Genomic DNA, 13300 nt, shown 5'->3' on the forward strand with positions numbered 1-13300 from the left:
ATCTGTTATCATATAAAATTTGCAAAATCTCACATTCAATAGGTTGTCTTTTAACTTTCTTGATGGTATCTGTTGAAGTAGAAAAATTTTTAATTATGATGAAGTTCAATTTATTTTTTCTTCGGTTGATTGTGTGTTTGATGCCATACCTAATCCAAAGAATCTGTGCCTATGTTTTCTTCTAAGAGTTTTATAGTTAATTCATTTTGAGATAAATTTTGCATATGGTATAAGGTAGGGGGTCCAGTCTCATTCTTTTGTATGTGTATATCTAGTTGTCCCAGGGCAATTTCTGGAAAAGACTATTCTTCCCATATTAAATGGTCTTGACATTTGTGTCAAAATTCAATTGATCATAAATGTTAGGCCATTTTTCTGGACTCTCAATTCCATTCCATTGATCTGTATGTTTATCCTTGTGCAGTACCATACTGTTTTAATTACTGTTGCTTTATAGTAAGATTTGAATTCAAAGAGTATGAGTCTCCAGCCTTCTTCTTTTTTAAGATTGGTCTGCCCATTGTGGGTCCCATGAATTTTCATATGAATTTTAGGATCATCGTAAGATCAGAAGCCAGCTGGGATTTTGATAGGGATTTCACTGAGTCTGAAGATCATTTTAGGGAATAGTATTGCCATATTAACAATATTAAGTCTTCTGGTCAGTGAACATGAGATGTCTTTCTATTTACTTAGGTCTTCTTTAATTTTTTTCAACAATTTTTTGTAGTTTATTTTATTTAGACATGAGGTCTCATTCTGTGGCCCAGGCTGGAGCACAGTGGCACCATCATAGCTCACTGTAGCCTTGAACTCCTGGGCTCAAATGACACTCCTGCCTCAGCCTCCTGAGTAGCTAGGACTACAGGCATGTACCACTGCTCCTGGTTAATTTTTTATTTTTTTGTAGAGATTGGGGTCTTGCTATGTTGACCATGCTGATCTCAAACTCCTGGCCTCAAGCAATCCTCCTGCCTTGGCTTTCCAAAGTGCTAGGATTACAGGTGTGAGCCGTCATGCCCAGACTAAGGTTCCTTTTTAGAGACAGGGTCTTGCTATGTTGCCCAGGCTGGTCTCTAAGTTCTGGCCTCAAGTGATCCTCTCTCCTCATTCTCCTGAGTAGCTGAGATTATAGGCATGAACCGCTATGCACAGAACAAGTTATTTTCAGAGTATACATTTTACATTTATTTTGTTAAATTTATTCCTACTTACTTTATTCGTTTTGAAGCTGTGGTTAATGGAATCCTTTTCTTAATTTCATTTTCAAATTTTTCATTGTAAATTACAGAAATACAGTTGACTTTTGTATATTGATTTTGCATTGTGCAATCTTGCTGAACTTATTTATTAGTGCTAATGGGTTTTTTTAGTGGATCCCTTAGGCCTTCTACATAAAAGATCATATCATCAGCAAATAGAGATAGCTTTACTTTTTCATTTTCAATCTGGATGCTTTTTATTTCTTTTCCTTGTCAGTTGCTCTGGCAGGAACCTCTAGTACAATATTGAATAGAAGTGGTGAAAGCAGAAATACTTTTAGGGGGAGAGCATTCAGTCTTTTATCATTAAGTGTGTGACCTGTGGATTTTTCATAGATACTCTGTCAGACTGAGAAAGTTCCTTTCTATTCCTAGTTTGTTGGAGAGTTTTCTGTTTGTTTGTTTCACCATGAACAGGAGTTGAATTTTATAAATGCTTTTCCTGCATTTATTGAGATGGTAATGTGTTTTTGTCCCTTATTTTACTGATATAGTGTATCACAACAATTGATTTTCAGATATTAAACCAACCTAATTCTATTAACCTCCTCCTCCACCTTCTTCTCCTCCTCCTTCTTTCTTCTTCTCTTTTAGAAATAGGGTCTCGCCCTGTTACCCATGATGCAGTGCAGTGCTGCAATCATAGTTCACCGTAGCCTGAAAGTCCTGGGCTCAAGTGCTCCTTCTGTCTCAGCCTTTCAAGTAGCTGGGACTACAGACATGTCCTATCCTGATGAATTAATTTAAAAAAAATTTTTTTTTTTAAAGAGAAGAGGTCTCACTATGTTGACCAAGCTGGTCTCTAACTCCTGGACTCAAGCAATTCTTCTACCTCAACCTCAATCCAAGTGCTTGGATTACAGGCATTAACCACTGCGCCTGGCTATAATTCTATTAATTTTCTAGGGCTGCTGTAACAAAGCACTACAAGCTAAGTGGCTTATGGGATAGAAATGCATTGTCTCACAATTATGGTGGCTAGAAGTCTGAGATGGAGGTATTGGTAGGACTGGTTCCTTCTGAGGGCTGTGAATAATCTGTTCCATGCTTCTGCCATGGCTTCTGGCAATTTGCTGGAAATATGTGGTATTCCTTGGTGTATAGAAGAATCATCCTAATATCTACCTTCATCTTCACATGGTGTTCTTTCTATGTATCCGACTGTGTCCAAATTTACCCCCGTTTTAATAAGGATACCTGTCATTGGATTAGACCCACCCTAATGACCTTATTTCAACGTTACTAATTACATATATAACAAACCTGTTTCCCAATAAGTTTATATTCTGAGGTACCTGGTTTTAGGACTTCAACATATGAGTTTTGGGGGACATGATTCAGCCATAATGCTTGTGTTCCTGGTGTTATTCCATTTTCTGTTTCTTCTGTCTCTCATATGCCACTCAAGATAGAGGCCATATGTATTGTTTCTGAATACCAGGATCTAATAAGCATCTACAGTAGAGGCCATAAATTGTGGGTCTGGAGGCCCAATTTCTTTCATAGTCTTGTCTTGTTTGGCCTGCACAGTATTGACAAAAATAACAAAAGAATTAATTGCCAATAAATTCAAGAGATTACACCTAAGAAGTTGTATTACTAACATTTCTTGGGAATAAAAAAATCAGAAGATTTCCTAACAGCTATTACTGTGTCAACTGTCTGGTGCTGTAGTGGCTGTGCCCTTTAGATGGAACCTGTGCTGTCCAGTTCATGATAGGCCTCATCATTTCCTTGCAGCCTCTTTCATTTACTTAATTACCTGCCTATTAGCATGTAAGTATCTGACTTTGATTTAGAAGCTCTGGCCATAGTCTCTTCTTATGCTGAGAAAACACAAACAGATGCCTAGGTATTATTTACACTGTCAACTAAAGGAAAAGAAGATTCCCTTATCTTACTATTTTAGACCCAATGACCATTTGATTCAGAGGATTAAGGGCATTTAGATGTCAAAGACTTTTCATCTGAAAGACTTTTGACCATGATATTTTAACTATGCTGTTTTGTCTCATGTATCTGGATATTACACCTAATTCCTGATAACAGTTTTACTTCAAGAAATATATTCATATGGTTAGGCTTTGTGTCCCCACCCAAATCTCATCTTGAATTATAATCCCCATAATCCCCACATGTCTAGGGAGAGACTTGGTGGGAGGTGACTGGATCTTGGAGGCACTTTCCCCAATCCTGTTCTTATGATAGTGAGCGACTTCTTATGAGATATGATGGTTTTATAAGGAGCTCTTCCCCCTTTGCTCCTCACTCTTCTCTCTCCTGCCACCATATGAGAAGGTCCAAGCTTGCTTCCCCTTCACCTTCTGCCATGATTGTAGGTTTCCTGAGGCCTCCCCAGTCATGTGGAATTGTGCGTCAATTAAACCTCTTTCCTTTATAAATTACCCAGTATTGGGCAGTACTTTACAGCAGTGTGAAAAAGGACTAATACATATATATAATTTTTTCTTCTGTTTTCTTTTCGAGCCCCTTCAATAAATATACATATAATTTTCAAAATGTTATTTCATTTGTAATAAAAGATATTAGTAGATATAATCTACATAAAACCAACCATAGCTAAAAACATAAATATAGTTAAAGTACTTTTACACCAAAGAAACAAAAGTTGATTGTGGAATCACATATATTTGGTAATATTAACAAAAACTTCACCCTGAAAAAAATCTCTTTTGAACCAAAATTTTACAGAAAAAATACTTCTTTTTTTTTATTATTATACTTTATGTTCTAGGGTACATGTGCACAACGTGCAGGTTTGTTACATATGTATACATGTGCTGTGTTGGTGTGCTGCACCCATTAACTAGTCATTTACATTAGGTATATCTCCCAATGCTATCCCTCCCCTCTTCCCCCACCTCACAACAGGCCCTGGTGTGTGATGTTCCCCTTCCTGTGTCCAAGTGATCTCGTTGTTCAATTCCCATCTATGAGTGAGAACATGCGGTGTTTGGTTTTCTGTTCTTACAATAGTTGGCTGAGAATGATGGTTTCCAGCTGCATCCATGTCCCTACAAAAGACATGAACTCATCCTTTTTATAGCTGCATAGTATTCCATGGTGTATATGTGCCACATTTTCTTAATCCAGTCTGTCATTGATGGACATTTGGGTTGGTTCCAAGTCTTTGCTATTGTGAATAGTGTTGCAGTAAACATACATGTGCATGTGTCTTTATAGCAGCATGATTTACAATCCTTTGGGTATATACCCAGTAATGGGATGGCTGGGTCAAATGGTATTTCTAGTTCTAGATCCTTGAGGAATCACCACACTGTCTTCCACAATGGTTGAACTAGTTTACAGTCCCACCGACAGTGTAAAAGTGTTCCTATTTCTCCACATCCTCCCCAGCACCTATTGTTTCCTGACTTTTTAATGATTGCCATTCTAACTGGTGTGAGATAGTATCTCATTGTGGTTTTGATTTGCATTTCTCTGATGGCTAGTGATGATGAGCATTTTTTCCTGTGTCTATTGGCTGCAGAAATGTCTTCTTTTGAGAAGTGTCTGTTCATATCCTTTGCCCACTGTTTGATGGGGTTGTTTGCTTTTTTCTTGTAAATTTGTTTGAGTTCTTTGTAGGTTCTGGATATTAGCCCTTTGTCAGATGAGTAGATTGCAAAAATATTCTCCCATTCTTAGGTTGCCTGTTCACTCTGATGGTAGTTTCTTTTGCTGTGCAGAAGCTCTTTAGTTTAATTAGATCCCATTTGTCAATTTTGGCTTTTTTTGCCATTGCTTTTGGCGTTTTAGACATGAAGCCCTATTGCTTTTGGTGTTTTAGACATGAAGCCCTTGCCCACACCTATGTCCTGAATGGTATTGCCTAGGTTTTCTTCTAGGGTTTTTATGGTTTTAGGTCTAACATTTTAGTCTCTCATCCATCTTGAATTAATTTTTGTATAAGGAGTAAGGAAGGGATCCAGTTTCAGCTTTCTACTTATGGCTAGCCAGTTTTCCCAGCACCATGTATTAAATAGGGAATCCTTTCCCTATTGCTTGTTTTTGTCAGATTTGTCAAAGATCAGATGGTTGTAGATGTGTGGTGTTATTACTGAGGGCTCTGTTCTTTTCCATTGGTCTATATCACTGTTTTGGTACCAGTATCATGCTGTTTTGGTTACTGTAGCTTTGTAATATAGTTTGAAGTCAGTTAGCGTGATACCTCCAGCTTTGTTCTTTTGACTTAGGATTGTCTTGGCAATGCAGGCTCTTTTTTGGTTCCATATGAACTTTAAAGTAGTTTTTCCAATTCTGTGAAGAAAGTCATTGGTAGCTTAATGGGGATGGCATTGAATCTATAAATTACCTTGGGCAGTATGGCCATTTTCACGATATTGATTCTTCCTATCCATGAGCATGGAATGTTCTTTCATTTGTTTGCATCCTCTTTTATTTCACTGAGCAGTGGTTTGTAGTTCTCCTTGAAGAGGTCCTTCACACCCCTTGTAAGTTGGATTCCTAGGGATTTTATTCTCTTTGAAGCAATTGTGAATGGGAGTTCATTCATGATTTGGCTCTCTGTTTGTCTATTATTGGTGTGTAAGAATGCCTGTGAGTTTTGCACATTGATTTTGTATCCTGAGACTTTGCTGAAGTTGCTTATCGGCTAGAGGAGATTTTGGACTGAGATGATGGGGTTTTCTAAATATACAATCATGTCATCTACAAACAGGGACAATCTGACTTCTTCTTTTCCTAATTGAATACCCTTTATTTATTTATTTCAGGCCTGATTGCCCTGGCCAGAACTTCCAACACTATGTTGAATAGGAGTGGTGAGAGAAAGCATCCCTGTCTTGTGCCAGCTTTTAAGGGGAATGCTTCCAGTTTTTGCCCATTCAGTATGATATTGGCTGTGGGTTTGTCATAAATAGCTCTTAGTATTTTGAGATACGTTCCATCAATACAGAATTTATTGAGAATTTTTAGCATGAAGGGCTGTTGAATTTTGTCAAAAGCCTTTTCTACATCTATTGAGATAATCATGTGGTTTTTGTCTTTGGTTCTGTCTATATGCTGGATTACGTTTATTGATATGCATATGTTGAACCAGCCTTGCACCTCAGGGATGAAGCCCACTTGATCATGGTGGATAAGCTTTTTGATGTACTGCTGGATTCGGTTTGCCTGTATTTTACTGAGGATTTTTGCATCGATGTTCATCAGGGATATTGGTCTAAAATTCTCTTTTTTTGTTGAGTCTCTGCCAGGCTTTGGTATCAGGATGATGTTGACCTCATAAAATGAGTTAGGGAGGATTCCCTCTTTTTCTATTGATTGGAGTCATTTCAGAAGGAATGGTACCAGCTCCTCCTTGTACCTCTGGTAGAATTCAACTGTGAATCCGTCTGGTCCTGGACTTTTTTTGGTTGGTAGGCTAGCAGGCTCTGAAATTGAGAAAAAATACATCTTTTTGACAAAATTTGAATGTGTAAATTTTGAGTTAAAAAATAATGGCTTGGGCCAGGCACTGTGGCTCATGCCTTTAACCCCAGCACTTTGGGAGGCCAAAGAAGGCGGGTTGCTTGAAGCCAGGAGCTCGAGACTAGCTTGGTCAACATAATGACACTCCATCTCTACAAAAAAAAATTCAACTTTTTAAGTTAGCTAGGTATGGTGGCACATACCTGTAGTCCCAGCTACTTGGGAGACTGAGGCAGAAGGATTGCTTGAGCCCAGGAGTTTGAGGCTGCAGTGAGCTGTGATTGTGCTGCTGCACTTCAACCTGGGTGACAGAGCAAGATCCTGTCTCAAAAAAGAAAAAAGCCAGTGAAGATAAATCAAAATAGTAGGTGGCATTTGATATGGATTTTTAAAAATTGACCAGTAAAACTTCAATGTGTTATCAAGAGAGTAATTCATCCTAATAAAAGTAATTTCAGTAAATTAAAAATCAAAATATCAAATGTTAAAAGCACTTTAATTGTACTTACATAGAAAGTGGAATAAGAAATTAAGCTTTTCTCAAGAAAATGCTTTCTGAAAACTTACTTTGTTTGTATAATTCAGATGCCATTTTAGGTTTAAAGTGTTGTCCAGGATCAAAATGCCTGATAGGGCAAAACGGTGGAAATCCAAACTGCAATATCAAAATATTCTCTCATTTAAAGTCTCTGTCAATAATGATATCCGATTGAATCTAGGCAAGTGAGTATAATATTACCAAAAGAAGTTTTGAAAAGCTGGAATTGTGTAAAAATGCTCAATTTCCTGAAAGTGGCAGAATAATGAAAATACACAAAGGATGGATATAAGATTGTAGAATGCTGTGGTTAGGAATATTTACTTGAGACTACTTACAAGTCCATTTTCTCTTTCTCTCACTAAGAACACCAATCAGGGTCTTCAGGCCTGGAAGACTGAAGACATTCCAGCCAACAAAATGTCCATTGCATGGCAGCTACCACAATATGCCCTGGTTACAGCTGGGGAGGTCATGTTCTCTGTCACAGGTCTTGAGTTTTCTTATTCTCAGGTAAGTTTTTGCAAATAGAAGGTAGAAATTGAGACATTGATTGAAGGATGGTGAATTTTAATTCTAGCACTGACTTAAATAGGTATGTTATCTCTTTTGGCCTTGGGTACCTTATTTATGACCCTGAACATATATGACCTGAACATCTTGACTCCCTAGATCATGACAGTGCAGCATGGGAGTCTATGATTTTGGGGTTCTAGGAAAGAGATTAAAGATTAAAATGAAGAGCTGCAGAGTCAGACTCCCCGTGTTCGAATTTTGACTGCATGACCTATTGTGTAACCTTGAGCAAGTAAATTACTATCTCTTCTCTGTAATGCTTTTTATTTTTATTTTTATTTTTTTCTGAGATGGAGTCTCGCTCTGTCACCCAGGCTGGAATGCAGTGGTGCGATCTCAGCTCACTGCACTCCAGCCTAAGCGACAGAGAGAGACTCCATCTGCCTCCACGGTTCAGGCAATTCTCTCGCCTCGGCCTCCTGAGTAGCTGGAATTATAGGCGCGCACCACCATGCCTGGATAATTTTTGTATTTTTAGTAGAGTCAGGGTTTCCCCATGTTGGCCAGGCTGGTCTATAACTCCTGACCTTGGATGATCTGCCCACCTTGGCTTCCCAAAGTGCTAGGATTACAGGCATGAGCTACTGTGCCCAGTCTGTAATGCTAGTTTTTAAATGTGTAAGAATACTAATAGAACTTATCTCTTAGGGTAGTAATGAAGATTAAATGACATAATGAATTTAAAAATATTCAATTAGGAGTTTCATCTTATTGTTTGCATTATTATCACCCTCTGAATCAATGTGATAGCTGAACTTAATGAGGGAAGTTCTAACTTGAAAGTTTTTGTGGGAGAAGTTTCCTGGATGCATGGGGCATGAGGGCAGTGAAGGGAATTTGTTTACTTTCAAATTTGTGTCATCTCCAGGCTCCCTCTAGCATGAAATCTGTACTCCAGGCAGCTTGGCTATTGACAATTGCAGTTGGGAATATCATCGTGCTTGTTGTGGCACAGTTCAGTGGCCTGGTACAGGTATGGATCTGAGGGAAGCAGGATTCATTTCTACTCAAGGTTTTCCTCCAGCTTTCTCTTCTCCCTTTCCACCTATCTCTCTGTTTCCTGTATTCCCCACTCAGTGCTGTGATATGAAATGGGTTAGATACACAGACTTTACCAGGAAAACAGACATATGTAAGTGGCAATAATGACTACAATATACCTATGTGAGGAGAGGCCAGTGAACCCAGTCTTTGTCCAGCAAAAGTCTGGTTGAACTGGTGATCCCAGGTCAGTCTGCTCCCCAGTCCTCATCCTGTAAAGATCTCTTTAGTTTCAGGTTTCTCCATATTCTTCTCATATTTATTTCCCCCTGCAGTGGGCCGAATTTATTTTGTTTTCCTGCCTCCTGCTGGTGATCTGCCTGATCTTCTCCATCATGGGCTACTACTATGTTCCTGTAAAGACAGAGGATATGCAGGGTCCAGGAGATAAGCAGATTCCTCACATCCAAGGGAACATGATCAACCTAGAGACCAAGAAGACAAAACTCTGATGACTCCCTGGATTCTGTCCTGACCCCAATTCCTGGCCCTGTCTTCAAGCATTTTTTTTTTCTTCTACTGGATTAGACAAGAGAGATAGCAGCATATCAGAGCTGATCTCCTCCACCTTTCTGCAATGACAGAAGTTCCAGGACTGGTTTTCCAGTACATCTTTAAACAAGGCCCCTGAGATTCTATGTCTGCCTGTCTATCAATGAACTCATTAAAACTTATGCAGTGTTGCTGGAGCTGGCCTGGCGTCTCCAAATGGCCATGAAAATACACATGTATAATGGAGATCATTCTCTGTGGGTATGCAAAGTTATGGAAATTCCTTTATAGGTAACTGGCATTTAGGACTGATGGCCCTAATTTTTGAGGTACTGATTTAGAGGTAAAATTGCAGAATAACAAAGGAATGGTATTTCTAGTCTTTGTTTTTTGTTTTTTGTTTTTTTTGTAAGCAATGTAATTATGCTATTCACAGGGGCCTCAAGAATTGGTATGTATGATGTGATCTGGTCCAGCCAGGGCCTGGTTTGTCAGCTATCTACGTTTGATAAGACTTTAGTAAATTTGTCAATACAAATCGTAGGAAGCAGAATGTCATTTTACTAAAACACAGGAGAAGTTATATCTTTCTGATTATGACAGTATTTTATTTGCTTATCCAAACACTCCTTTCTCAGTATGGATAGATCATGGAAACCAGATTAGAGATAGTAAACATTAGTAAACATGGTTCTGGAGAACAGGAACAGGTGTAAGTTATAGAAATCCTGAAGAGCCAGTCATTCTTTTACAGAGTACATTCTTCTTAGCCTCTATGGCACTGAACTGTGCCCTTCAGTGAACAGTTGTATAAACAATAATTATAATCTGCAACTTTGTCTTATCAACCTTGCTGACCCAGTTTTTTCTTATTATTACACCTTGTCTTGCTTATTGCTGCAAATATTCAATAACAACAATGTTTCTATAAGTCCAACTTCCTTTATTAAGGTTTCCATTTAGCCTCAAAAATAGCAAAGTAGTAGTTCCTTTTTGATGTTGCTTTCCTGATTTACTTTTCCCATGTTTTAAATACCATTTCTTCCTTGAAGCCTAGAAATTTTCTTTTTATTCTAAAAGAGTTACATTAATGCCTAGGTTTGAGCTCCTAAAATGGAAATAGTCAATAGAGGAGCATGGTCCTATATGAGGTTCCTATCAAAATTTGTGGGAGTAGGGGTGGTAGAGCATGAGGGTTTTGTTTGTGTATGTGTGTGGTCATGAAAAAAATTGAGAAACATTACCTCACACACAATGAATGAACCAGAGGACAGACACGGAAATGTCATGACTGTACAGTGTGTTACTAGGAAAAAAGTTCAGAATCACTGTTCTAGAAAGCCTCATTTCCATTGGTTTTAAAACATTATTCTCATGTAGAACAGTGTTGGGTCTCATACTGTTAATGTTAACAGGTAACAATGTTAATGTTAACAGGTACCTGTTAATATTAACAGATAATGTTACTGTTAACAGGTAAGAGAAATTGCTCTAAGTGCCCAAGCTTTATATACTTCAGTTTTAATGACAAGCATTTCAGAAGTACAAGAGTGGCAGCAAGACCAACCAGTTTTTCCAGATATATTGATGTGAACCTGACCCTACTCCTTTAGAAGACAGCCTGTTCATTTTTAAATAGCTTTAACCCAAACTGTTCTATGACCATTGTTTCAAGAGACATTAACACAGTTCTGTAAATAGAAGTGTCTATGGACAAATAAGTTTGGGAAATGTGGCATACTGTATCCTTTTCTTAACATTTGCATATTAAAGACTCTGAGATATCCTGCAGTAAAGACATAAGATACCTTGTTTAAATTAACATGTTACAGTATTCTGCAGAACACTGGTTTGGAAAAAACTGTCGAGCAGTTCTTCCTTGTAAGTGCTGAGCTTCCTCTCTGAAACCTCCTACCATTGTTTTTTCCTCCCCTGTAGCTAATAAGAAAAAGTATAACACCCGGCCGGGCACGGTGGCTCACGCCTGTAATCCCAGCACTTTGAGAGGCTGAGACAGGTAGATCACCTGAGATCAGGAGTTTGAGACCAGCCTGACCAACATAGTGAAACCCCGTCTCTACTAAGAATACAAAAATTAGCCTGATGTGATGGCAGGTGCCTGTAATCCCAGCTACTTGGGAGGCTGAGGCAGAAGAATCACTTGAACCCGGGAGGCGGAGGTTGCAGTGAGCTGAGATCGCGTCATTACACTCTAGCCTGGGGGACAAGAGCGAGACTTCATCTCAAAAAAAAAAAAAAAAGAATAAGTATTACCCCCTTTTTCATGTGGCAGACGTTTAGCTATTTGGGGGGAACTTCCATGGCTCTTCCCTAATCATCAAGTATTCAAGTTAAAGATTCTCGGTTCCTGTAATGGTTCCTCACCAGGCATAATTTGTCCTTTTACCATCCTACTTTCTCTCTTCTGAAAAACATTCTTTATCTGAAATACAGCAATTAATATTAAGATATCTTAATATGAAATACCTGGAGTCAAATATAACATTCCAAAGTAGTCTGACTGGAAGAACTAGCACCTGCCTTTCTTCAAACAATGCACTTCTGTTAATGCAGTGTAAGGTAACATGAGTTGTTTTTGGAAACTACGTCATAATGTAAGCTTATATTCTAGCACTTATCACTTAATGACAGGGATACATTTGAGGAATGCATTGTTAGGCAATTTTGTCATTATGCAAACATCATAGAGTGTACTTACACAAACCTATGGTATAGCCTACTACACATCTAAACTATGTGGTGTAGACTGTTTCTTCTAGGCTAAAAACCTGCACAGCATGTTACTGTGCTGAATGCTGTAGGCAATTGTAACACAATGGTATTTGTATATTTAAACATATCTAAACATAGAAAAGGTACAAAAACTTTACACATTATATAGATGTATCAAATTATATGTATTCTGAAAATGTCTATATCTATTATGTATCAATTTTTAAAAAAGTGAATGACATAATAATTCTTTTGAAAAAATGTGGACACACAAATTGGAAAAGAGGTATAAATGCAGCATTATAATCTAATGGGACCACCATCGCATATTTAGTCTGTCATTGACTGAAACTCCAATATGCAGTTTTTCTTAACATTTGCATATTAAAGACTCTATGACTATATATGGACATATATGACTCACCATTGTAAGACATTTCGATGTTATTCTAAGTGACATGTGAAACCATTGGAAGCTTAGAACATGAGAGTGACATAATGTGATCATTTAAGATCACTTTGGCTGCTGAGGGGGAAATTATCTATAGGCAGGAAGGAAAAGAAGTAGGGAGTTCAGTTAGGAGGCTTTTGCAATAGTTCAGGCAATAGGTGGTCATGACTGGTACAAGGTGATAGTAGTGCCAGTGGAGAGAAACAGTTTGACTTGGAATTAAACTTTAAGCTAGAACTGACAATATTAGAGTGTAGCTTGGATACACAATTTAAAAGAAAGAAAAGAGCCAGGTGTGGTGCCTCACACCTGCAATCTCAGTTCTTTGCAAGGATGAGGCAGGAAGATTCTTTGAAGTCGGGAGTTCAAGACCATTCTAGGCAATATAATGAGACTCCCTCTCTACAAGAAATAAAAATAAAAAAATTAGCCAGGTGTGGTGGTGTGCACCTGTAACCCCAGCTTCTCAGGAGGCTGAGGCAGAACAATCCCTTGAGCCCAGGTGCTTGAAGCTGCAATGAGCTATGATGACACCACTGTACTCCAGCCTGGACAATGGGACCCTGTCTCAAAAAGAAAGAAGGAGGGAGAGAGAGAGAGAGAGAAGAAGGAAGGAAGGAAGGAAGAAAGGAAGGAAGGAAGGAAGGGAGGGAGGGAGGGAGGGAAAGAAAGAAAGAAAGAAAGAAAAAGAAAGAAAGAAAGAAAGAAAGAAAGAAAGAAAGAAAGAAAGAAAGAAAGAAAGAAAGAAAGAAA

At 38.3% G+C, this 13300-nt stretch overlaps 1 protein-coding gene across 2 annotated transcripts in view; it reads left to right on the forward strand.

Moving 5' to 3' along the window:
- The window catches only part of SLC15A2 (solute carrier family 15 member 2), a 52876-nt gene extending 41717 nt beyond the window's left edge, over positions 1-11159 (forward strand). For both annotated transcript variants that reach the window (XM_025376944.1, XM_025376945.1), the window contains 3 exons: positions 7621-7767; positions 8699-8803; positions 9147-11159. In XM_025376944.1, the coding sequence (XP_025232729.1) occupies positions 7621-7767; positions 8699-8803; positions 9147-9323 (429 nt within the window). In that variant the 3' untranslated portion in view covers positions 9324-11159. The remainder of the gene's footprint in view (positions 1-7620; positions 7768-8698; positions 8804-9146) is intronic.
- Positions 11160-13300: the final 2141 nt, after the last annotated feature.

This window comes from Theropithecus gelada, chromosome 2 (genome assembly GCF_003255815.1).
Source record: "Theropithecus gelada isolate Dixy chromosome 2, Tgel_1.0, whole genome shotgun sequence".
Lineage (NCBI taxonomy): Eukaryota > Metazoa > Chordata > Mammalia > Primates > Cercopithecidae > Theropithecus > Theropithecus gelada.